Source organism: Triturus cristatus, chromosome 7 (genome assembly GCF_964204655.1).
Source record: "Triturus cristatus chromosome 7, aTriCri1.1, whole genome shotgun sequence".
NCBI lineage: Eukaryota > Metazoa > Chordata > Amphibia > Caudata > Salamandridae > Triturus > Triturus cristatus.
Genome location: NC_140590.1, coordinates 1,809,127,138 through 1,809,154,868, shown reverse-complemented (window position 1 = coordinate 1,809,154,868; position 27,731 = coordinate 1,809,127,138). Strand labels below are relative to the sequence as shown.

Sequence of the window (27,731 nt, the reverse complement as noted above, 5' to 3'; positions counted from 1 at the left end):
GACGCACCAGCAGCGTAAAAAATGTGCCTTGTTGCACCATATTTACAAAGTGACGCATCTAGGTAGATGCGTCACTTTGTAAACCCCTGCGCTACAATATACCTGCGCCAGGTATAATGTATGCAGGGGGGCGTTCTGACGCAAGAAAGGGTTATAGAAGTGATGCAGTGAAATCTATAAGATTTCACTGCGCCACTTCTAGGATGCAAATGCGTCAATATCTGGCGCCTGCCTCACAGCAGGTGTAAGACTGACGCAGGCCCTTTCACATGGGGCTTGCCCCATGTGAAAGGACACATTGGTGGGGTTGCATCACTTTTGTGACACACTCCAGCAATACGTCACTTTTGCGCCATACAGATACGTCAGAAATACTGACGTTTCTGTAACTCCTTGCAACATGTTGCGTCATACAGTAAATATGACGCATCAATCATGTCGCAAGGAGGGCGCACTGAGAAGTGACGCATCGCTGCTTTTATGCAGCGATGCGTCACTTCTCATAAATGAGGCCCTTTGGGCCTTATTCATGAAGGCCTGTGAAACTTTTATGCTGCCGTTGGGTCACTTTTTGTGATGCAGCGGCTGCGTAAATAATGTGCCACGTTGTCCCATATTTACAAAGAGAAGCATATAAGCAGATGTGTCACTTTTTAAAGGCCTGGCTACATTATACCTGCATCAGGTATATTGGATGCAGGTTGGAAATCTATGAGATTTCACTGTGACACTTCTAGGACGCTACTGTGTCAATATCTTATGCCTGCCTCACAGCAGGCGTAAGACAGATGCAGGCCCTTTCCATGGCTTGCCCCATATGAATGGACACATTGCTGGAGTAGCGTCTGTTTTCAGACACACCCCAGCAATTGTCACTTTTGCACCCACATATATGTCAGAAATACTGTTGTATCTGTAAAACCTTGTGCCATGGAGTGCCGTACATTAAGTACGGGGCATCCATCGTGTCGCAAGGAAGGTACAGTGAAAACTGCTGCATCGCTGTATTGTTGCAGCAAAGCAGCAGTTTTTATAAATGAAATCCTGAATTTTCAACAAGATCAACAATTGATTTTAAATTCAAATCAGGAAGTAATTTTCTACTCACAATGCTTTATTCTGAGCAAAACACCCAGGGACAGCGCAACACTTTATGACGTAGACAACCAATACAGCAAGACTTCACACCAACCGACTATTACCAGCGCGGCACACTATGACGTTAACCTCACTTCACGCAGTGATTAACTCTTCTGTATAGTTTTCTAAACGCACTCTTCCTTAACAATTACGAGACAAATCGCAAAACAAAAGATAATCCTTGCCAGTTAAACTAAATAGATAAAGAATGCAAACATACAAGAACTATTCTCAAATGTATTCCCTAGCTTGCATTAACATTAAAGGAAAACCTTGACCAGCAAAGTTCACACGGCCTCATTTTTGAGAAGTGGCGCATCACTGCCTGGAACCAGGGATGCAACACTTTATAGTGCGCCCCCCTTGCAACACCAATGATGTGTGATAATTACAGTATGACGCATCATGTTGCAAGGAATGACAGATATGTCAGTATTACTGATATACCTGTTGGCGCAAAACTGAGGCATTACTTGAGTTGTGTCGGCATCCTGACGCAACTCCAGTAATGTTCCTTTCACATCGGGCAAGCTCCATGTGAAAGGGCCTGCGTCATCCTTACGCCTGCCATGAAGCAGGCGTAAGGTTTTGACGCATTGGCATCCTAGAAGTGGTGCAGCGAAATCTCATAGATTTCTAAGACCCTTTCTTGTGGGGGAATACCCGCCCTGCATTCATTATAACTTACGCAGGTAGGATGCAGAACATGGTGTTTACGAAGCGACGCATGTGCCTAGGTGCGTCACTTTTTGTAAATATGGTGCAATATAGCGCATTATTTACACCACCACTGTGTCACTAAAAGTGACGCAACAGCGGCGCACGAGTGACGCGGGCCTCCATAAATAAGGCCCACCCTGACTAAGATGGTGTCCCCTCCTTGCAAATGGATACACTATCCCATCCTCACTTTATTATCATACAAAGATAATTGTGCCTATCTTAATGGTGCAGCCGACGACGTCTCACAATTAACACCTCAAATCACACGATGCAAATCAATATAGTGCCTTCTACACTTTTTGATACTATACTAGGACCTTAGGCCACGTTGGACCCGATGATCTCTTCAGCTCATCTGTATCAAGCTCTACACTCACACCCTCTGCTGAACAACAACTTGCAAAGCAACGTGCAACCCTATTGATACTCACACCAACTCCTCCCGAACCAATGGAACTCCGTCAAATCATCGAACGCAACATGGGCTTTTGGTATGTGGACAGTGGCGTAACAAAAGCTCAGGGGGCCCCCCTGCAAGGTACATGGAGGGGCCCCCACTCCGGATTTAATCCAGAACTCTAAGGCCTTAGTACTCGGCGGAGGGGTCCCCTGCAGCTCGGGGCCCCCGCATCGCAGGGGATGCTGGGGCCTGTGTTACGCCCCTGGATGTGGCTGGGACTGAGGTAAATAACGCCCTATTCTTGCGTTCACATCCAGTCCATCCTCTGCCACCAAGCTGCTCCAGTGGAAACTGTGCAAATTCACGGCTAGTGGGCTCTTCCCCCCAACCTGGGACACTTGTGGCTGATTGAGGCAAAAACGAGGTTAACTGAACCTGAGAAATAATGACAGTGCAACAGAGTAAACTAAGAGACAGGAAATAAAGTTTAGTATGTTTATTACAGAGTTGCATTAAATCCAGAATTCAGCAGGTTAGCAAAATCTCAATGACATAAATTACTATCACAGGTACATTAGGAATTCTAAACGGGTGCAGTCTTTGCAACAGTACACAAGCTAAGAAAGTGATCCCTGAAACACAAATTACAGTAAAAGCTGCCTTGTGTTCCTTGAAGGAACTCCGGTTCTGCTTAACATGCATGAAGACGTTCAGTAATCATGTAAGTCCAGAAGCAGGAAATAGTTAAATTAGCTACTCTACACTCGGGTTGGATCAGCATATTTTTTTTTACGGGTCTCTAAAGGGAATGTCAGGAAGGTGTCAGCATCGAGGAGACCTCAGTGGTGGTACTCCACAGAAGCAGAAGTGTCAGCATACAGCCACATTGAGGCTGCAAATCAGGAAAGCAGAGAGGTCTGCACGTCTCCAAGGCCAAAGGGACTCTGTTGGGCAGTGAACTGGGGTAACATATTGCTATAGCCAAGGAATGAAGTATAGATGGGATTTGGTTGATCACCCCACTTCCAGCCAATCAGTGATCGAGGTTTAGGTGGATGGCAACATCTTTCCCATGGCACAGACACAGGGCTGCCATTCCCAGGTTTGAAATTACAAACCTCCTGGAACAGGCTGGTCAGGGAGGTCAAGTTGCATCTTCTCATCTTCATCCTTGACTTGTCGGTACCAGTTTCCAAGGCCTAGCTACCTCTAATTCATTACAATTGAAATTCTATTTAGATGAAGCCATGGGAGGCACCTGAAACAGCAAAGTCAGAAATTAAGGTCAATTCCATGTGTAGAGTTTCAAGGCTAGTCTTGGCCAAGCTAAAATGAATTTCGTGTGCACATTTAAATTGTGACCCTAAGCACTCATTTCTAATCATTAATGCAAGTAATTTATTAATCCAATGAATTAAAGACAGACCTACTTAATGATCTATTATCCATTACCGATACACACTCAATCCCCTCATGGTCCTCACCAAGTACCCCACTTAACTCTCCCATAATACACGACCTCAAGAACAATGCCTCCTGGACTACCTTCAACCTCTACAGCTAAGAAACTATCCTAAATACGCTCACCACTCTGAATGCTTCCAATCATTTCACAGACCCCTTCCAGCATCCCGCTCAAAGACCTTCATGCCACTGCTAGTGCCCCTATGGACTAGAGTCATAAATTCCTCTCTTTTGCAAGGAACCATCCCTGACATCCTCAAAGCCGGTCAGGTAACCCCCATCCTTAAGAAATTTTCAGCGGACCCATCAGACCTAAACAACTATCGCCCAATATCCAATATCTCAACCTTGGCCAAACTACTCGAAAAATGTGTCCACATGCAGCTTAGTAAGCACATAGACCACTTCAACCTGCTTGACCAATTCCAATCAGGCTTTCGATCAGGGCATAGTACCGAATCAGCCATGACCCACATAATTGATGACACGTTACAAATACTGGACCAAAACAAAGCATGCTTGCTAATCCTACTTGACCTCTCTTTAGCGTTTGACACTGTCAAACATGACAATTTACTGAACCTCCTGAAGCTTAGAATGGGGCTTTCCGGAACAGTGTTAAACTGGTTCACTTCCTTCCTCCAAAACAGAACATAAAGATTCAAGATCAACCAATCTTTATCCAACCCCACCCCAGTCACCTTGGGAGTACCCCATGGCTCTTCCCTCTCCCCGACACTCTTCAATCTGTTTATGGAACCACTCACAGAGCTTCTCAGCCTCGAAAATATCCAATATCACATGTACGCAGATGACACACAACTCTACATTAAGATCCAATCTCTTGACGACATCAAGTCCCTGAACTCATCGCTCAAAAAGACACAGACATGGCTAGCTAAGAATCATCTAAAGCTAAACACACTAAAAACAGAATTCCTCCTAATCGCTCCCCCCAACTAAACAACGACCATCCGTGAGTGGATGAAGCACCTAACTGCCCTCGACGGTCAACCTTTCATCATTGACTCCGCTAAATCTCTAGGAATAACCCTGGATAATAAGCTAAACATGCAGAAGCACATCAGCGCTGCAACAAAAGGAGCAAACTTTCAGATCAACACACTGAGAAAATTGAAACCCTTCATTTCCGCAATGGACTTCAAACAGGCGGTTCAATCCCTAGTAATTCCCAGAGTTGACTATGGGAGCGTCGCTCTCTGTGGTCTCCCCAAGACAACGACCGCCCCTCTCAGAGCATCAATCAATACAGCCGCCAGACTCGTTACAGGCACTAAAAGAAACTGCAACATCTCCCCTGACCTACATGCCCTAAACTGGCTACCTTTTGAGGCCAGGATCCAGTTAAAAATTGCCTGTATGACTCATAAGGCACTACACCACAAAACCCCTAGGTACCTAGCCGAAAAACTGGTATTATCAGGTGGTAACAGATCTACCAGGAGTTCTAAAAAGCTTTTACTGAAACCGCAATGTTTCTCCAAGAAAAAAACGTACAATCGTACCTTCTCAGGAATGGCCCCCAGGATATGGAATGCCCTACCCCCAGAAACGAGACTCAATCCATCTACGGCTTTTTTCAAAAAAGAAGTAAAATTGATTCTCATGTCCAAATTCACTTGAACTATAGCTATTTGCATTTCTCTGTATTATGTACCTTGTATACACATAACACTGTATTTATATGTACACATTTTTTCCTATGTCTGATATGTGAAGCGCTCTGATACCCACAACGGTCTTGTTCGCGCTATACAAAACCATCTAAATAAAATAATAATGCTTTTCACTTCTTATTATTCACACTACAGCGCAAATGGGCAGTAATTGCTGTTAAAGTACTCAAATAGAATTGTCAAATAAATGCAAGATTTCATATTTGTGTTACACCTATAGAAATGCATTATACATTTAGACGTGCATGTTAGTGTGTGGAAACAAACTTAGGCCTTGCATATTATTTCTATGTTAGAACACATTTGTGTAATTCAGTTTTCCAGCTTCTGTCATGGATTTATTTCAGCAGTAAATATAGTTTAATACAGATCTAATTGTGGTTTATTAGAAACATAAATTCACTCAAAATGCATGTGATTTAGTTGGACAAATTAAATATTTGCACAATGATCAATCATAAACAGGGGTAGGGGCTTTGCATTGTCAAGCCTCTGAGGTTTAATGCATCGAGGACAGAAATAAAGACAAAGCAGGACCAAATACTGAGTGCACCTGCCTCTCACCTTTTACTTGAAAGGGCACTCGATGGAAGCAGAGACACATGGTGCCCTCCATCGTGCACTATTTGTGATGCGCTGTCTGGGGATTTTAAGTTGTGGAGAAGAGGACTGGGTATCTTTATTTAATTTCCCTTTTCCCTTAAAATGTCCCCCTTCTCCCCATCCATCAAGGAAAAGTGTTAACATTTTCTTTTCTTTGGTGAATATTCATGGGGCAGTGAGTCTAACAAGCTCTGTCTCTTAATCTACTTTCTTTATTTTCATGTTATGAAATGTAGGACGCCTTTGTAGACATCTTTCGACCACTTGTCACCTAATGTTTAATCTGCCATCTGTTCAAGTATTCAGAGTTAATTCTGTATTGTTTCTGAGTGCACCTCTTCGCATTGAGGTATACTGCAGGTTCGCTTAAGGAATGTTATTGGTGCAGCATCCTGCATAGGAACGTTTCAACTAAATTATATATTCAAATCAAACTAAATTAAATTATAATAAATCACTCACATTAATTACTGTATCATTATTTAATTTCTTACTTAACTCTTTATTTATTTTATCGTGTCTACTTATTAAAAATAGCCCCAAGCCCTGATGGCTGCTTTAAATAAGATGATAACTTTTTGAGACAATATTTTCAAAAGAGGGTTATGGGATAGGTAAAAGCTGTGTGCTTTGCATCCAACACAGATATATGATGATCAGCTCTACCACTTGGTCTCTCTCAAATCAAAAGGGGCTGACATAGGTAAATAGCCTATCCCCAAGAGCAAAATAATAATTTCTTACCAGACAGAAAAAGTTAGCCTATTATTTTTGCAGTTAATTTTAGGAGAACAAGCCCCAATGTATATATGTGTTTTTACATATTATCAGCTTCAATCTGCAAACAACAGTTTACATAACAATGATTATGCATGACATTTCAACAAGCACAGTTTCTTGACTGTATTAGAGCAGCTTCCAATACAACAATTATAAAACTGGCAAATTGAACTCAATCAAGTAACAGATAGAATGTTGCATAAAAGTAAAAGAAATAGTCACATATTATGTTGAACACAGTGCAGGGAAGTCAAGCATGAGTTATCACCCCCCCCCCCACACACACACAAATAAATGGTTTCCATTGGTTCCAGAGGAAGAAGAATGTTATATTGTTATGCTATGTTCATTTTCAGAGAGCACTAATCACTGGAGAGGGTATCAAGGCACTTGGGCAGGAGGAGGCGACTGCACCTCCCCTCCTACCTATGTGGCCCCATCAGACAGTGAGAATACTGGGTACAGGCAACAAGATGAAGCTGAAGCTCATCAGCTGGAGATCCACCTCTGCAGAGACTGCCAGCAGCGCAGCAGACCGTACTGTGGCACAACATCAGGGACTTCCTTACAGTGAACAGGTGAGTAAAGGCGAGATGCAACCATCACCAATCATCCAGGTCGCTCTTCCCACAAGTCAAGATGTAGGAAATAGTTGTCCAAAGAAGCAAGCAGCACTTGGGGTCCATGGAGGGGCCATGGCATCATCAGCCATCTTCAGGGTGCTGAAGGATGACAGGAGTACTCCTCAATGGCTCCCGCAGGTAAGTTATCCTAAGCATTCCCAAGGTAAGAGATTCAGGGCCCGGTGTTTCCATGCGACAGAGCAGGGAGGTGGCATCAGACCCTACGTGAACAACCACTGTGGGGATCTATATTTTCTGCCATCTTGACCGCTCCCTCATCTAGCTGCTTTGATAAGATTTGATCAGATGTCTCAAACGATCATCTCTTAAACTTTACCTAAGCCTTTTCCACATATTAACCTTCATAAAAATCCACTTAGGACTTAAAACAATCTCTGAAGCAATTTTCAAGTAGTAGGCTTTGGACTTTTCCAGAAAATCCATACCATGCACAGACCTGCTCACATAAGCTTTCATTCTTCTTTGGTTCTCCCATGTTATTATGTAATGAACAGTATCTTATCCATCAATGAAGATTTATATTAACGCTGCTAATCACGAGGTACGATATGCAGGCGCTTGCAGGTCCTGGAAGGCTCATTTGAAAAGGCAGTTCTCGAGGGCTCTTCGGAATGCCGCAAGAGAGGTGATGGTCGGAGGCTGCGATGGGAGGCTCTTCCGGGTCTTTGTTATGATATCGGAGTAGTCTCCTTCATTTCTGCTTCGGTGGATGAGAGGCATATGGGCAAGTGATAGGGTAGGGGAGCGTAATCTTCTCGTTGGTTGGTGGAGGTTCAGGAGGTGGTTAATGTAGGTGGGTCCTTGGTTGTATAGAGCCTTATGTGCGTGGGTCAGCAGCTTGAATTGGCATCTCTTCTGCACGGAAAGCCAGTGGAGTTGCCTGAGGTGGGGTGTAATGTATGTTTGTTGGGGAAGGTCGAAGAAGAGTCTGATATCGGGGCTCCATATGGTTTGAAGTCTCTGAAGGAGGTGTGAGGCAATTTCTACATAGAGCGTGTTGCCATAGTCCTGTTGGCTGGTGATAAGGGTATGTGCCATGGTGTGCCTTGTTTGCAAGGGTAGCCACTTTAAGATCTTCTGTACCATGCGCAGCTTGAGGAAACAGGTGGAGGATATGGCGTTAATCTGTGATTTCACAGCAAGCTTGTTATCAATGACCAGTACAAGGTTTCGGGCATGGTCGGCGGGTATAGGTCCGTGTCACAGGTCTTGGAGTGACCAGGAATCGTTCCAGGGGTTGCTGGGTTTTACAAAGATTAGTACTTCTGTATTGTCTGTGTTGAGCTTCTGGCAGTTGTTCTTCATCCTTTTGGTGATGCTTGTCAAGCATCTGTGGATGTTGGTCCTGATGGGGGTGGAGTAAATGGTGAGGTGGAGGGTGAGTTGAGTGTCGCCTGCATACGATGTTATGTTGAGATCATTTGCCCCGAAGATGCTGTCTAGTGGGGTCACGTATGCGATGAAGTGAGTAGCACTGAGGGAAGAGCCCTAGGGGACTCTACAGACAATATCCTTGGTTATGGAGGTGAAAGGGGTAGGCAGGCCCTCCATGTTCTTCCATCGAGGAAGTTGTAAATCCATCTGAGCATATAGCATTGCATCCTGATGTGATGGAGTCTTTTGATCAGCCTGATGTGCGATACAGTGTGGAAGGCATCTGAGAGGCCAAGGAGGATCAGAGCGGTTGCTTCTCAGTCGAGGAGGGTGCAAATGACATCTGTGGCTGCGATCAGGGCCGTCTCTGTGCTGTGATTGCTGTGAAAACCATATTGTTAAGTAGCTGGTTCGGCTCCAGGTGTGTCATGAGTTGACTGTTGTTGGTCTTGTCCAGTAGCTTGGCTAGAAATGACAGCAAGATGATTGGCTGGTAGTTTTTCAGTTTACTGGGGTTGGTGGAGGATTTTTGAGTAGTTGTCTACCTTACTCAGTGTTGTATATTTTTTAAAAACAATAATTTTAGAATTGCTCCTTTATGAACACACCTACTATGACAGATAAATAGTACTTCTGATATTCAGATATATGTGGTTTTGATTTGAAAGAATATTAGTAGAACTCTTTAATTTCTCATCTGAACCCTTCTTTGTTGTGTGAAATGTCTATCAACGTCTGATGAAATATTTCTCCTGCTTAGATAGTCCCTATAGCATTTCATATATATATTTTTTTGAAAGCACATTTGTCAATTAAAAACACATATAGCATGAATTTGTTATGTTTGTTTCACAGTATTTTTAGGCTTTGATTGTGTGTATGCACTGGTTAATGTTTTGATAGCTCAGCAATTATTTATATGAACAATTCAAACAGACAACAGAAGCAGAGGTATGTGAAGGTGCACTAAGGCTAATATGTGCATTGATATCTTAAATAACTTTCAATAACTGGTCTTGTCTTTTTGAAAGAATCTGGAAAGGGTAGTTAAGTTGAATACAGCCAAATGTATCTTCACTTCAAGGGAGTCAAGAGCTGAGAGATTGGGCTTTCACAGACAGAAGCTTTAAACAACGTTTTGAGAGCCAAAGGCATTACAGACTTGATGGGATACCATAGCTGTTGAATGCATAAGGACACAAAAGCTCTCGTCATATGGAACATTACTTACATTGATCCACTAAGGTATTTTAGTGAAAGCAAAGCCAAATAAGAAACTTGAACAGGCTCTATTTAGTGCTCAGGTTAGCTTAAGTAGGAAAAGGAAGGTGTTGGGGAACAAATGTAGAGAGATCACTGCTTTTAATGTCACAGTTATTTGTAATTTTGTTTTGGTTATTCGCTAATGTTACCACTTTTATGATGGTTTTGATAGTTGCAGTTAAAAGTCATAAAAGTATATTCTAATTGCGTATTTTTGAGTGCGTCTATTCATGGTGAAAATGGGTTAAACACCAACTAACAACAAATACACCTATGTTTCTCACAGGACTGATCATGCCCAGAACGTACAATTGTCACAAAATGGTTAGGTATTTTGTGTGTAACAGTTCACCTACTTCTCTGTCTGATGTTGATACTTTGACAAATTATGCACTGCAAAAAGGTTCAGAGAGCCCAAAGCTTGAGTCGTATTCTGGATAAGTTTCAGAAATTGTATCAACGGCTCATCCTTCCAGCAAACTACGTACTTATAGGCCAATAGTGTATCTCCTCTATTGACCCAACACTAGGTAAATAGCTCACACAACACCCATAGAAAATTAGAAAGACCCCATAGCTTTCCTAAGGTTGTTCTTTTTGCATACTATATGAACACTTTAAATAGGTAAATGCAGGAGTATGATAATATCGTGCATTGCATTGTTATCAATTAAAATTTATTTTAATTAACAAGCTACACTTCTTCTACGTTTCCTTCTTTGTATTGCATCTTTAAAATCTTTATTTTTGAGAGTGTAAATAATTGGGTTACACATTGGGATAATTCCAATGTAGACTAAGGAGAACATTTTGCTCTGACCTACTGAATAATTTGAAGCCGGTCGCAAGTAGACATATATAAGGATGCCGTAGTATATGATCACGACTGTCAAGTGTGAAGCACACGTTGAGAAAGCCTTCTGTCTCCCTGATGAACTCTGGATTTTTAAGATAGCAGATATAATTTTGATGTATGATGTGAGGATTAAAATACATGAGGTTATTACAACAATGACACACAAAACAAAAGTCATTATCTCAATGGTGCGGGTGCTGGTGCAAGACAACTTGAGCAGGGCGGTGTAGTCACAGAAGAAGTGGTTGATGTTAAGAGTCTTACAAAAGGATAACGTGGATAGAAGGGATATGTGAAATATAGGCTCTGAAATCCCAATAATCCAGGCTCCACAGGCCATGCAGAGACATTTAGACCTATTCATTATCATTACATACTTTAACGGATTACAGATTGCAGCATAGCGATCAAAAGACATGATGGTCAGGAGAAAGAATTCTGTTGCCAGCATAATTGAGAAAAAGTATAATTGTACCAGGCATTGCCAAAGAGTGATATGCATGTTCTTTAGAATGAAGCTGGCCAGCATACTTGGAAATATAATAGAGGTGTAAGAAATGTCTATGAAAGAAAGGTTAGAAAGAAAGAAATACATGGGAGTGTGAAGATGGGAGTCAGTGTATATAATAGAAATGACAAGAAGATTTCCGGAAATGGTTGTCAGGTAAACAAGAAGAAATCCAATAAGTATGGGAAACTTCAGGTGAGGCAGATCAGAGAAACCGATAAGAATGAAATCTGATGAAGAGGTGAGATTTCCGTCTCCCATTCCTCCACTTCTGCTTCTTCTCTGGTGCGATGATTGACTAGAAAGAAATACAAGTATGGGTTTGTCAGAGAGCAGAAATTGTATACATATGTTCATCCACATAGAAATGAATCTTCATGTTCATGACTGAAAAAGTTCTAGACTAATACCATGTAATGGACAAAATAATGAAACCCCATTTTAAGGAAGTATAATATTGAGTTAAATTCAAATTGACTAAAACGCTAAGTAAAAGGAAAAAGAAGAGGATGAGTTGCGCAGTGGCAAGGGACACCAAAGTAAGGAATTGCATTTGAAGGATAAGGAAAGGGGGTACACCAGTCTCCTAAAAACATGAGAAAAGGAGGGGGCTTTTAGGGAGCCCTAAATTAAAAAGGGGGATTGAGCAAGTAGTGGGGAATGGCAGGTCAGCTATTATATAGGGCACAAGTGAAAGGGCACCTAAGGGAAAGAAGGTAAGAGATATAAGGAGGAGCAAAATAAGGAAGAAGGTGAAAAAAAGCGAAGGAGGGGATAGAGTGTGGTATTGGAGGTCAGTCACCCAAATAATAAAAAAAAATGTGTTATTCAGTATTACTATCACACGCACTTAAAAACAGGAGGGGATAGAGTGTGGTATTGGGAGTTGGTCACCAGATTACAAAAGACAAAGTTTGTTTTTCAAAGAAGAACTAGGGATGCAGGTCATGAAGCTTACAAAAAAAAATATTTCTCTTACAATTGCTTTACCAGGTTGACAAAGGTAACCTGAAAAAGTAAAGTTGAGATAAAAAAAAAGTAGATGAAAATGGTTAGATGAAAAATCCCAAAAGATTTATTTAGGTTAAGTTTCCACCAATTGTGAATACTGCCATTAGAAATGCATAGGGTGTGCACACTTTGCATTAGAGGGCATTTTAATAAATAAATAAATTATAATGTAGTGTGATGTTATTTGATGTAGTGGAATGTAAGCCTCACAATGTGCAAAGATGGCACAGAGATGCTTGTTGTCTTAAGGTGTTCAGTTTGAAGAGGTGGGCTACTTTTCATTAACAAGCCTCCTAAGCACCAATCACTGAAGTGGTATGTGACAAAACTAGACTTATCCTGAGAGTTTCTGGTGTGTGTTAGCTCTGATATTATATGAGAAACCAGCCTTGCCTTTTTTCCTGATACCACCCATAATGAATGGGAAGGCATTTGCAATTTACTATTACCAAATAGATAATCACAAACTGTGAATGTCATTTAAGGGTGATAGGGGGCCACCGTGATGCAACCCCCAAAATTTCATGTGTGCAAATGTGGCACACACACATGCTCTAAGGGCATGTGTATGCGTAACATGGCACTTGGAAAAATGCAATTTTGTGTTCAACTTGAAGTTGGTGGTAATTTCCGTTCCTTAATGCAAAGTTGCATTCTGAGAATGCTTCTTGCATTGCATTTAGGGAATCGCAAATTGTGATTCCCTAACGATTGTCCATTGAAACATTATTTTGTATTCATTGATTTCAAAAAGCATTTCTTACCAAATGTAAGATTTAAAAAAATGTAAACCACTTTATCAAATATGGCTGGCAAACAAAGTGAAATATATTTTGACAATATATTGCTTGAATTTTTCCAGTCTACCAAGATACCAGACAGAGATTAGTTTGAGCAGAGTTTTCAATGCCCACCAGTCTTTCACTGGACTCATGGTGCATTGATGCGTAAATAGTTTCACAAAATTGCAAAATTTCAACATTTCTATAATTTTATGTCATACAAAATTTAGCCCACACAATCAACATTTAGCTCAAGCCTAATTTCACTTTTCACTAATGCAGAAATGCAATAAAGGCTGCTTGAAGGAACATCTATTTATTACTACTTACATAGAAAACAGTGTTTTTATGCCATTACTGTTGAAAAACGGGCAATAAAGGTGTTCACAAGTGACAGAAAAAGGAAAATTAGTAGACCCATGGACTCCGGTAAATTCATACTAAAACCTTTTGCTTTTTGTCCTTTCAGAATGTCAACAGTTCTGTGTTAGTTCTGAGTTATTTTAGTAGTTTATTCCATCCATATTCTGGTGTTGGGCATGAAAATAGATGAACTTCAGCACTCTAATAGGGAGAGATGTGGCGCAGCGGCCAGAGTGCCCGACTTCCGAGCACGTGTTTATGGTTTGATCCCCGGCACCAGTGGCAGCTTAGCTCAGCATCATGTTACTCTGGGCAATACCTCACTTAGGGCCTCATGTAGGTAAATAAATGTTACCGGTTCGTAAATACCGAGCCGTACCGAATCGGCAAATTAGAATCGGTAAGTTATATGTAGGTAAAAATTCGGTAACAGTTACCGATTCGGTAACATTCGGTAATTACGAATCGGAATACACCGAATCGGTAAATACCGAGGTGGAATCCACCGATTCGGTAAATACCGAGGTGGAATCCACCGATTCGGTAAATACCGAGGTGGTATTTAGCGATTCGGAAAATACAGAGGATACTACCACCTACCCTTAACCAAGTAGCCAATATCACAATCATGCCATCATAGAAGGTCTCTCAGGCTTGAATAGGGGACCCCATACCTCAAAGATCAGCTCAGTGAAATCACATCACAGGAGCATCAGGAGTCTCCTCGCAGGAAGGCTCGCCTTCGGTCTGAATAATAAACATGATGTCTGTGATATTAAAAGCACCAACTGTCAGGTATGTGCAGCTGCGCGTGTGCCATGGCTAAATCGTGGGTCGAACAACCCAGAGTGGAAAACATGCATTGTGTAAAATTCCAGACTGTGTGTCACAGCATGTACAGACCAAGGTCGCTGCGCAGTGCTTGGGATGGGAACAACATAATGCACTCGTCTGAAGGAATTTTCGAGTCATCAGTTTATTCAAGAAAGAACATGTAAACGCAGTGTCGTGTGCAAAGACACAAATATGGCTACATAACATTCAACGCGGTCATGCCAACTGAACAATGCATGTTCGTATGCAGGGAGAACTCACTACACGCCCCCTTGAGCGAAGCAATATGTAATAGGCAAGAAAAGAGAGAAAGCAGAGTTCAGTTTGGTCAGAGCAGGACAGGGCATAACCAATGCAGCGCCAAAGTCCTACAGTCCAATTAATTGCAGCATACAATTGTAAAAAACACAATGCATATATAGTAAACAACTCAAGCAGACCATCAGGAAGAGAAAAACGAGAAATAAAAGAAATGAATGTCGCGCCAGGGTGCTGTCCAGTAGCACAGGCGCAATGGACGACTATCCAGTCAATCCATGAATGTATAGGCAGCATATGTGGCCACGGCTTCCAACAGCCAATCGTTTTCAGGGCCACTAAAAGTCTCAGCCATCCAATTGAGTAAAGAAAAGGAACATACGTGTGCTCCAACCAACGGAGCCTCTAGCACAATCTGAGGGCACCCGGAATGTTCCTCCAAATAGCTCATGGACAAGAAGTCGTAGGCTGCCGCTGAGATGTCCCAATTACCCAGGATACCAAGCGCCGCTCCACACTCCATGATCCGGACACCATAACAGGACAACTCGTGAGACACTAAGGGCCGCATCAGTCGATCGAAATCCGGCACCGGAGACAGCATGTTGGTCAAGCACAAATCCAGAGGCCATTCAAAGGGACAATCCAGGCAGTGCAATACAGGTTGTACGCAGGTGAAGTAGGAATACCTGAAGGATAATCCATAAGCCAGGCTCAAAGTCGCCAATGGCAAAGTACCATAGAAGTCAAGCATCCTATCACGAAGAAGATGCAGACGGGACAGGCGCTCGTGTGGCACAGAAGGAGCAGCCATTCCGTGGTATGAAAAGTAAAAGCAGCACACCTTCCACCAGCGCCAGTTGCAGCAGAACACCTCCAAAGATGCTCGGGAACAGTGAATGTAAAATGCCGAAATTACACAAATAATAGTGTGGAAGGAGGTCACGAGACCCGAGCCCCACATGTTCACACAAATTGAGCCAGGCCGGTCGTGGACGAGGCATTGATAATACATTGGATCAAAGAGCCGAAATGCAGGGGGAGGTCAGTATTCAGAAGCGCCTGTTCCTCAGTGCGCGTAGTAGCAACGTGAAGGACAAATATTTCACGAGGGAAGTCAAAGGCACCTGTTTGTGGGACAATGGCGCTCTATTCTGCTCAACTAGTTGGACTCTGCTTTCAAGGTTGGAATCGAAGGTCAGATGGAAACATCCCGCCGCCCATGCGGGGGTGGAATGAGAACAGTATTGCAGCAGACAACTTCATGCGAGACAGTTATGTACGGGATTACCACTCACATCCCGCAGCAAACATCATTTATCATATTTAAATGAATACCGTTTGCAAGCACAGTGAAAGAAGGTGTAATCACAGGCACTGGGATACCTCGTAGGACGCACGCCGAAATCGGGGCTTGTACATTGCATGCGCCGTGTACTTGCATGTGCCCATTGTCTCATGCATGAATCCTAGGAGTGAGAGTGCTAGTGCTAATATCTATAACGGCTTAGGCCTTCTCCATGTTCGCTTGGTCAATGGCTCTCAGTCTGGAGGCCGCCTCACTGTGCGACAACTTGCAGACCTCGTTGTAAATAGCATACGCGCACCTTTTGGTTCTGCCACCCACGGGACCTTTCACAATAACATTCCATTCGGTATGCACATTGATGGAGTGGGTGGACTTCCTGATCCTGTAGATGTGCTCTGTGTCAGCTGGTGGACAGAGTGGGATGTGTGTCCCATCAATGCAGCCAATGTAATGGGGGAATGAATTCCTGAAGGAACGGGACAGGCAACTCTGGGATACACCACCCACCGCAGCTGTCACCACCTGCGAAATGCCAGATGCCAGCAGATGTGGGCTGCAGAGCACCTGCACATGTGGGGGTATGGCGTGCGCCCTTCTTATTGGCTGGTCCAGGAGTGGGTGTAGGTCCCTGCTTAAGTCCATGATGGTTTCGGGGTGTAGCCTGTACCTCTCATGTATCTCTGCATCAGTCAGCTGGAATAGTGTGATGCGCTGTCTGTGGATGCGTTCCTTCCGTCGCCAAACCCTCAGTCCTGCTGCCTGTAGACGTAGGCGCATTGCAATGACGTGCATGGCTGCCAGGCTGTCCACGCTGTTGCATTTTGGGATTGCTGAGCTGCACTGCTGTTGGTTACCACCTGCTTTCAATCCGTGTTAATTACCGACTCTTATTTACCGATTTTCCTGGATTTCTTATTTACCGAGTGCTCCTACATGTCATTTTAATTATTTCCACTTCATATTTACCACTTCATGTTTACCGATTCGTTAATTATGTATTCGGTAACTATGAATCGGTATTTACCGCCTCATGTTTACCGAAAAGTGGTTTTTGGACTCCTACATCTCACTTGTCTGTATACCGGTCGGTAACGGCATATTTACCGAAATTCGGCCGTTACCGACCGGTATTTCGCTACCTACATGAGGCCCTTAATCTCCCCACAGACCTCGGTGCCTGGATACCCTTGGGGGTGATAAGTTCATGTTGTACAAATCTGGAATTTATTTATGTATTTACATTAGTAATGTAGACCAATGTTATATTCATTCTGGCTTCAAAGAGGATGTGATGAAATTAACTGGAGTGAAATTTTAAAGCCCCTTTGTCGAGATATGAACAGCTTTGTGTAGGAGCCAAGTTGGATCTAAAGAAACCCAAAACTAGGGCATTGTCCCCACACAGGTGATAGAGCACCAAGTTCTGCCCCATGTTCTAAGGCACAAAGGGGGATATTCACAAGGAGCTATCGCCAAAATAACAGCACTTTATCGCAGCCAATGTCGTGATAAATTTACTTCCCCATTCACAAGCTGGTGCTAACAGCCCACAGCACCAGTTTACCCGCGATAGCAGCCGAAAAAAACATCGCCAGAGAGGATCCCCACAACTATCACTAATGAGATGCAGAGTAGGAGTTCCCATGCCAAAATCTGCAACGACACCACACCTCAACATTCTCAACGACCAGCCAGATCGGCGATAATAATACAAAACCGGTCGTAAGGTGCGTTACCACAGGAAATCTACACCTGCTCTGACCTGGTGTTAAGTCAGACAGCGGCCAGCACCACAAAAGAGAGACCACCCAGGGCCACATAAGAGGGGCAACAGATGCCAAGTAGCCCCCCATCATGCGGCCCAGACACCCAAGAGGGCCACAACATCCACCGACACCACCCCCCGGACCACCCCTCCCTGGCACACCCCCAACAAAGACATGCCACATCAGCTACACAAAAACATGTACAAAATATTCTGCATGATGTCGCACAATCACAACAGTTGAAATGCATTTGTCGTCACAGAAATGAGCATCACACATTCACTTTCGAAGCAACAAATAAAACTTTATTAAAATGAACACCGAAATCAAATGAAGACACATGGCGTCTCCCTGTGGGACAGTCCATAGGTCAAGGCCTGCAAGACAAAATACATGATGAGAAGGTGTGTCCTGCGCTCATCAAAGGACAAAGAGAGAGCGAAGGAGAGAGAGGAAGAGCGAGAGAGAGAGAGAGAGAGAGAGAAGAAGAGAGGGAGAGAGAGAGAGAGAGAAGACGAGAGAGAGAGAGAGAGAAGAAGAGAGGGAGAGAGAGAGAGAGAAAATAAGAAAGACATATATATATATATATATATATATAGAGAGAGAGAGAGAGAGAGAGAGAGAAAGAGAGAGAGAAAGAGAGAGAGAGCCACCCCTGCGCAGCCAGGCCACGCTGCTCACCTGCTGCCACCGGTGTGTCTCCAACCACGTGCCAGTATGTATAGCAGTGCACCAGGACACACATCTGAGTCAGAGCCGTCATCTGAAACAGAGTACAGAAACATGACTGCCACAGTACACACACTTGCACAAGATAACATTGCCTACCCGCCCATGCACACCCAGGCAGAGGCATCACAAAGGCACCCGCCGCCCACAGAGCATGCCCACCCATGCACACTCAGGCCTCACTGCTCACATTCCGCCACATCCCACCACATGCCACTGCAAGTCACAAGCCTGGGGCACGCAGACATGGCACCCTCCACACCATGCATCCAGGCTCCATGGGCAACCAGGTCTCACGTTTGGTGCTGGGTCTTGAATGCTCCATGGCAGAGTGTGAGAAAGTGCCATCTTTCTTGCATGGTATGCCCCCACTTTTTGCTGAATTTCTGAATGTACTTTGACTGAGTGTGCCCTGGACTCCTGCCTATCAGGTGCCCAGGGCCTATGTTCCTTCCGTAAAACCTAGAACCCCAAATTGACAAACCCTGGCCACATGTCTGCCCCTGGTAAATGGTACCCTAGGTACCCAGGGCCTTGTGACCAGGGAAGGCCTCTAAGGGCTGCAGCACTTATTGTGCCACCCTTAGAGTCCCTGCACCCTAACACAAACACACTGCCCTTTCAGGCTGAGTGTATGGGTACAAGACAAAACAAAGAGACGACATGGCACACATCCCTGTGTGCCGTGCCCACAACTTACACTGCCCTGGCATACATCAGCCACCCCTCTAGCTGGGTGTCCTATGCCAGTGGTGTGGGCACAGGAGCATGAACCCTGTGCCCCTACAGTACCCAGGTTCATCCCTGGGCACTGTAAGTGCAGTGCTGCCATTTAAGAGTATATGGTGCTGAGAGCTCGTCAAACACGAACTCCACAGCACCATAATGGCAACACTGAAGACTGAGAAGTTTGGTATCAAACTTCTCAGCACATTAAACCCTCACTGATGCCAGTGTGGGATTTAATGTACAAAGCACTACAGAGGGCATCTTAGAGATGCCCCCTGAAACCTAACCTACAATCCACGTCTTGTCTGGGAGGCTGCCTACGCTGCCACACAGCAGACATGTTGCTGGACCCCTGGGTGGAGAGCCCCCGCTTTCCTGGGCCTGCAACAATGCACATCCTGGGCGAGGTGCTAGGTCTCCTCCCCCAGGATCGGCAGGGGGAAGCTTCAAAGGCATGCCACCTTTGTGAGCTTCTCCATGCCACTTGCTGTACCCAGCAAACTGACCTCCACCGGTTCTGACCCCCACTCTGGTGGGAAGACTGACCAGAAACCCCAAGTAAGGACAGGGGATGTGCCAGCCTCTGCCAACCCCACCCCTCATGGGGGGGGATGTGAGGTGAAAGACATCTCCGGGCTCTCGCCATCTTGAAGATGGGAAGCCCTGCCCAATCAGGACTTGGCTACTGCCCCCCTCCCACAGGAAAGTGGCAGGGTAGGGGGTGTACCCATGCCAGGGCAGGGACCCATTGTCCTACCTGTAACGCCCCAAAATCTAGTATTTAGGGGCACCCTGAACATTCCTTCTTTAGATTCCAGATTCTGAAAAAGCAAAGAGCAAGAAGAAAGAATACCTGCCGTGCAGCTGCTAAGAAGAGGAAGACACCAACTGCCTTAGCCCCAGCCCTACCGGCCTGTCGACCCTCGAACTTGCTCCTGCTAAATCCCGGCACCTCCTGTGGCAAGCAACCTCACAAATCCCAGAGGACCTGACTGCCTTGTGACTCTAAGCATCTGGGACTCTCATGAGCAGTGGCTCTGCTCAAAGCAAGTTTCTAACCCCTGGCATCAGCCCGGAACCGCGAACCCTGCACACTCTGCACCCTGGCCTGTGCCGTAGTGGACAAACACCCCAAGGACATCCCCCCGGTGACTGTGACCCCAAATCCGGTACCCAAGGACTCACCTCGACACTCCTGATGAAGCCTGCAGCCTCAGAACCAGGGAACCCCCCAACCGCGATCAACAGAGGGTAAGATTTCCCGACATCAAAAGGCACCCCTGCACCAGGCGCCCCGCGGCCCCCTGTGCCCGACTCCTGGGTACCTACCTATCCTCCAACTACCCAACTTACCTCTAGAAGTAGTGGTGGCACCTGAAGAATCTTCGTACCTGAGCTTGCAGCCTTTGTTCGTCCTTGAGCTTTCCCATTGAAATCCATTGAGCGCCCAAAGGCCCAAAAGCACCCTGCACCCAGCCGCCCGAGTGGCCCTGACAGTGTAACTTCTACTGCTACCTACTTCCCCATTTGCCCTGAGCAAGTGACCTGGAGCCCAGCTCCCACAGCCACGTAGCCTGCTAGTCAGCAGCAACCAACCAAGGCCCCCCTGCCTCCCATAGGATAACATTGGGCCTAACTCACTCTGCACACGGCCGCCCCAGTGTCGCTGAGGGTGTAACAACTGTACCAACCTGACCCTGGGAGACCCCTGAGTCTGTGCCCCGAACCTTAACTCTGCCAGTCGAGTACTTACCCAAAAGCCGATAACTCACTTTTCTTCCATAGGGTAACATTGACTGGTTTCTTCTGAAATTTCTTTTTAGTGTGGAGTTTCTAAAACTTAAAATATTTACCTAAAATCAACCGAGTAACGAAAATTGAAATACTCACCTGCTATTAGGAGAGATCCCAGTGCTGGATCTTGGTGCCCAGCACTGACCCTGAAAAGTACTCACAACCGTACTTACCACTAACCCAATTTTCTTCCATAGGAAATCATTGATTGTTTTACTGTGAAATTTCTTCTGTCGATTTTTACAAACTACAAAAATTCTTTAAAAATCCTACCAACTGTGAAAACGTGATTACTTACCTGTTTTAGATAGAGGTCCCAGTACTTGGCCTAGGAGCCCAGCCCTGGATTACAAAAGTAACGAGAACATACTTTACCCGTAACTTAAATTTTCTTCCATCTGTTGATTTTACAAACATATAAATATTCCTTAAAAATCGCCTGTACAACTTAAACACACTTTTTCAACTGCTTACAGGTGGTACCCTAGTGCTGGATCCAGGATCCAACACTGACCTAGAAAAAGTACCCATAACCCCACTTACCTGCTAAGTGAATTTCCTTCCATAGGATAACATTGGTAATTTGATCAGAAAAAGTTTCTGTCAACTTTTAAAATAGCAAAATATTGCTTAAAAATCACAACAGTAACTTAACCAAATGTACTCACTAGTTTCTAAGAACTGTCCCAGGACTGAATCTAGGATCCAATCCTGGAGTTAGAAAAGTAATCATGAAAGTAATTAATTGCATATAACTTAAAGTTCCCATTGAGCTCAATGTATTATTGTGTTTGAAATTATGTTGCCTATTGCAACAACCTGTAACTATTACCTACAAAAGTCAATTGCATATTGCAAAAGTATTTAACTAAAGCATCTCATTCTGAGAAAGTATATTTTGATAACTATCGTTGGTTCTAAAATAAAACAGCCATATATTTTTTATATAAACCATTGGCCTAGAGTTCAGTTCTTGAGTGTCTGAGACCATTTGCTGACTGAGTGTGTACAACAAATGCTTTACACTGTCCCATACTGCCTTACTGCTCGACCAAGCTGCCAATTTAGAGAGTAAGGTGATATCTAACTTTAACCTCTGCCAAACCTCTGGGGACTGTGGACTCTGTACACACTGTACCTATTTGGGAACAGTATATACAGAGACACTTTCTCACACAGAGGACATACCAGTGCAACCGGCAACATCGCAGGCTGCACACCTGCTCAGTTTTGATTTGTTCAGCATTACGTACATCAATTGTGAGTCTTTTGCACACCCGATCAGCCAAACAGGTGCCACTAAGTCTGTAACCCGGAAGCGAGGCCACGTGGCGATAGGCCCGTGCTGCCTGCTGGCTCTGGCCTACACTGCGGTCCAGCAGGGCACACGAAACCTGAGTTGCCTGGACCGCCGGGACAGGGCATCATCGCAGGGTGCCCACCCGCTCAGCAGCTTAAGGTGTCACTGACTCAGTGCACCCAAAGTCACCGTCCAGTGGCGGGGTGCCTGTGCCTACCGCAATGCGCTGGGTACGACTAACTCTGTACAACCCCAGTCAGCGCTACGTGGTGGTCGGCCTGTGCTGTATGCAGGCCTGGGTTGCTACTAACCCTGTGCAACCCCAGTCAGTGCCACGTGGTGGTCAGCCTGTGCTGTATGCAGGCCTGGGTTGCCACTAACCCTGTGCGCAACAAAACTCTTGTGCCCTTCATGATTGGGAACCGTGGCATATGTCATCCAGTCACCACGGGCAGAGGAGAATGTGACGTTGTCGGCCCCTTATGTTGGCGGAGTCACATGGCCTCTGAGGCCTGTGCCGCATGAGTGTGGTGTGCGTGCAAACCTGCCCTCAGAGAGTGGCAGTGACATGCTGACAACTAGACCAGTGACCTGCACACCACTAGCGAGTTCACCTGAGACATGGAGCAATGAGGGCCCCCCTCTGAGCGTAAGCGGAGGGGTTCGGCTGCCGTACACCAGACCAGCGCAGGGCTTGCCACAATGACACATGTGCTCTGGGCCTGGTTCAGTCCATGTCCGGACAAGGAAGTGAGTGATGCGTGTGTCCCAGTTGTAGTGTCCACGGGACCCGGCACACAATATGCAATGTAGCACCCTCTGACTGGCATGCCACAGGATGAGCATCATTGATGGAAGGGAAATCACTGTCATTAAGTTCATCCACACATGCATACATGACTGATGAAAGACATGACACAGCAGTGCGTCAATGGATGTTTATTGCACATCCAGTGCAATTAAGCAGCTGTAGCGGTTCAGCGCAAGGCCCAGCACACTAAACAATATGTGCCCGTGGAGGGCCAGCCAGAGTCCATTCAGGGATGAGAAGTCCTGCTGAAGGGAAGGATACAGTCCCCGCCTGGTTGCCGTGTCATTGGTCATCAATCTGGAAGTGGCAGTCCATGTCGCTGTCCAAGGTGAGTGCATCGGAGTGTATTATGGGTCAGTGGAAGGTCATGAGGCCATGTGCGGGACCAAGCAGACACAGGGTAGGTGGCGGTAATGAATGTTAATGCCTGGTCCTTCTGACCACAGTCCCATCCACGTCCTCGTCCCGGGGTGTGTGCCCTGCCCCACCTGTGGGCGTTGCAGAACTGGCTGCTGCACTGTGTGCCACTGACACATCAGGGGCCTGAGTGGATCCAGCTGCCACACTAAGAGGCACTGACACACCAGGGGGTGGGGATGTGGATGCTGTGGAGGCAGCAGCATTCATCAGCACCACGCCTTGTGGCAGCAATGCCATGGTGGAGGTCAGTAGGGCATGATAGATGCCAGCTACATTTCGATGATGTGCAGCGGTGGCTGCCGTCCTTTATGCCTCCATCCGCACAATATCCTCCATTAGCCTCCATATGTGTGCCAGCTCACGGCTGGCATCGCTGGAGCCACTCTTAGCAGACAGCTGTTCTTCTCTCCATGTCATGTCTCTAGCAAGGTCAGTCAGGGCTCGCTGAAGACCATGGGGTGGACATAGACACCCAAGGATGGTGTCCAGTTTGGCAGCCATGATGCCGAAGCCCACCCGCACCTGCTCAGCCGTCTCCATCTGGCACTCCAGCACACAGCATTGGAATGCCATGTGTTGTTCTTGGAGGTCTTGGGAGGGTGCCGGGGCTGTGGGTGCCTCCTGCTGGGTGGTTTGGGTGGTAGGTGGGGTCTCATTGATGTAGCTGGGCTGCCCTGAGCCTGGAGATGAGTGGCGGATGAGATGAATGATTTCTTGGATGGTTTGGGTGTCGATTAAGCCTGGGCGTTCGTGCTCCGCTCCGCCCACGGAGTGCACGTAGCGCTTCGTGGTTTACAAAGTAGGCGTAGCAGGCAGCGCTACACACACGCCACGGCGAAGCAGAGCTGGCCACCACCCACCGCCCGCCCTCAGTTTTTAAATAATTTAAAGAATGTTAAAAGTAAATAAAATGCCTTACCTGCGGTGCGGAATCCCGGTGCTCCCTCTTCCTGCTTGACCGCAACTTCTTCACTCAAATGCGCATGCGCGGACTTCCGCGCATGCGAATTTCTCGCGAGAAGTGTCTGAAAATATTGTTAAAATCTAGTTTTATTTCTATGCATAAATGTGTATCATAATATTGAATATAGGAGCAATGTACATAAAAATGTAATAAAGTTTAAGTTCTTAAGCAAAAATTGTTGCTCATTCAGAAGTCATCTTGCATGATTCTAATTACTCCTCTTTGGGGAAATCTTAACTTCACACATTACGTATACTGAGAGGAAAAATGGATTCTGTTTCTGTTAATTATAACTTTGATTAGGGTAGAACAAGACAATCTGTCTTTAAAGAGGAATGCTATTTTCATAAAAGGAAACATTTACTGTGATCACTGTATTTTCATATAAACTCCACACTGACTGCCATGAATCATGAACTCTGGTAGGACACAGGCAATGTCCTATAGAACGCAGATTGGGGATAAACAAGAAATGTCTTGACATCCTGCTTTCTTTCTTTCAAGTGTGCAAAAGTATTATATGTGGCTCAAGCAGGATTTGACAATGTAGTGTCAATATGATACCTATAGCCCCGTTCCCGAACATTCAGTTTGCGAATAGGCCCAGAATATTTTATGCAATGGTGCCACAGGTCCTAATACAAGTTGTATATCAATGGGGTAACCCGATAGACCAATGGACTCGGGTAAATAGTGGTACAAAAAGGAAGTAGTCACAGTGGAGAAAATTAGCAATTTATCAAAACACAAAAATGTAGTGATTAAATATGAGTTAAGACAACACCAAACAATTGAATGTGATGAATCACTGTTATTTAATCCATTAAGCTACGGCTGTCACAAGGATCAAAGTTCAAAAAGACAGACTGAATTGTACATTCAAAATTCTTGATCAGGTGCATACAAGGTGATAAGTGAAGAGTTGAGGGTCAGTGCAAGTGAGGTGCAAGGGAAAGGTATTGCATTGATATACATCCACATAAAATTCATGAAACCTATCCAGCCAGATTTCTGGCAAATACATTCAATGTAACAACATAAACAACAAATGTAGTTATAGTATCACTGTCATCCAGGTTTGAGATACAAGGAAACGGAATGTCGATGTTTCGACCCCTGTGGGGGACCAGCAAACTGTGAGTCTTGGAAGTGGGGTTTTCTTCAGGACCAGAGGGTAAAGGAGTAGCACCTAGGGAAATCAATATGTATAATGTGTGGTGTGTCAGAAAAGAGGGAGGAAAAAGAATGATTTTGTTCTAAAAAATGAGCGCAATTTACCGGCGTCAGCAGTAGACCTTCATGCTGGGAGATAAGAGAATGGACCTGTAGTGCTCCTATATGGAGGAAAGCAAGAAAGCCAATGCTAAGATCAGGATTCGTAAGGGTGGCTGTAGGAGGAGAGGGCTTTAAAAAGGAAAGGTAAGTGTGTACTTACCATGGAGAATTACCATATGTAGACAGTAACTAGGGTAGGCTGATTAGTAGCGTGGCACAGAAGGTTCAGAAGTAACCTGTGGCTGAGACCGAAGACATAAGGGAAGAAGGTTTTCTTAGTAGAAACCTGAGAGGTCGGTAAAATGGGGACGCTTAAACTAATGGATAGAGGTTGGGAAATGTGCCAATAGCTCCGTGATTTAAAAAGGGGGGAGAGAAATTAATAAAAGTTAGTGCCGAGTTAAAACGGCGGTACTTTAATCGCTAATCGGTTTTCAGTGAATGTGTAAATACGCGTGCGTTCCAGTGTATGGATAAGGGTTGGGAAATATGCCAAAAGCTCTGTGATTTAAAAAGGGGGGGAGAGAAATTAATAAACGTTAGTGGCGTGTTAAAACAGCGGTACTTTAATCGCTAATCAGTTTGCAGTAAATGTGTAAATACGCGTGAGTTCCAGTGTATGGCAACCGGATTTCGCTCACAGTCAAAATGGAACAGAATGCCGTGTTAGTACGGGTATCAAGGCTTGCAGGATTGTGAGCAGCGCGGGGGCAAGGCAATTGAAACCGACAGGCTAAGACCGCAAAGGGACGAGGAATACAAAAAAGGTTAAATCATTGTGGCAGAATGATCGTACATGTAAATGAGATAAGGCGCGGGTGGAAACTTGAACCCGACAGCCAGTGACATGGGAAGGAAACAGCTAATCACTAACCAACCTGGTGAAAATAGCGCAGCCGGCTGTGGTGTGACATACCTTCAGGGAAGCGTTGAGACATCTGACAGCTAACCCTGGAAGGTATCACGTGACCACTTAAATACTAGGAAGAAGGAATGTGCAAGTCAAGCACGTAGCTGTAGCAGTCAATCAAGTCTCTGCCAGTAAACACACGAAGCCGGAGGGACGGGCCTGATAGTGAATACGGAAAAATCATGAGAAAAGCGTGCCGGCAACCACCGTTCAAAGGAAGAGGGAAATATTAATATAGCAGTTGAGTACTTAGTGGAAAGTTTAAGACATTCTGTGGATGGCCAGTACAAGCCCACATTACGTGGTTGCCAAGTGGTGGGCCAACCAGAGTCCTTAGAGGAATGCAAAGTTAATTTGGAGAGGAAGAGTTCAGTCCTCAGCCAGATTGCTGTGTCATTGGTGCAAGGGCAGATATGGCAGTCCATGTTGGGGTCCAGGTGAAAGTTGCAGAATGTTTCGGGGGACAGTGGGAAGTGTTGTTCCAGAGCATGATGCATAGGACTGAACTGAACCAGGCAGGGACAGGCCATGTGGCGGCTGTGCATGCTACTGCCTCCTTCCTCACACAGTCATTACCCTCCACATCTTACTCCTCTGAGACGTCTTCTGTGTCCAGTGTGCTAGGTGTGTGTGGTGGTGTAATGGCTGCATCACCGTGTACCACTGACACATCAGGCGGAGGTGGTAGGGCTGCATCAGTGTGCCACTGACACATCAGGGGGTGGATATGTGTGTGTCGAAGTTCCAGCAGCAGTTATCTGTGACAGGCTCTGTGGCAGCAATGACAAGATGAGGATCTGCGAGGCAGGGATGATCCCAGCTACATCTCGCTGGTGTTCAGCTGTGGCAGCCCTACTGTCATCGCTGGAGCCTGTCTGACTCAACAGTTCTTGTATCCGAGTAATAGCCCCAGCGAGGTCAGACAAGGATTGCTGGTGAGCATTGTGTGGACAATGGGTGTGTGCTAGGGACTGTAAGTGGTCCCTGAAGGGACTCAGACACCCACATATCACATCGAGTTTGG

The 27,731-nt window shown here is 45.1% G+C and overlaps 1 protein-coding gene across 1 annotated transcript; it reads right to left on the bottom strand.

The window, feature by feature from the left end:
• Window positions 1-10,774: 10,774 nt before the first annotated feature.
• Window positions 10,775-11,713, bottom strand: LOC146813228 (olfactory receptor 5J3-like). The gene has a single exon (XM_085615320.1). The coding sequence runs from the start codon at window positions 11,711-11,713 to the stop codon at window positions 10,775-10,777; it is 939 nt and encodes a 312-aa protein (XP_085471446.1).
• Between the last annotated feature and the right edge of the window lie 16,018 nt (window positions 11,714-27,731).

Coding starts and splice junctions, on each gene's coding strand:
- LOC146813228 (XM_085615320.1), bottom strand. CDS start 11,713: ATGGGAGACGGAAATCTCACCTCTTCATCAGATTTCATTCTTATCGGT.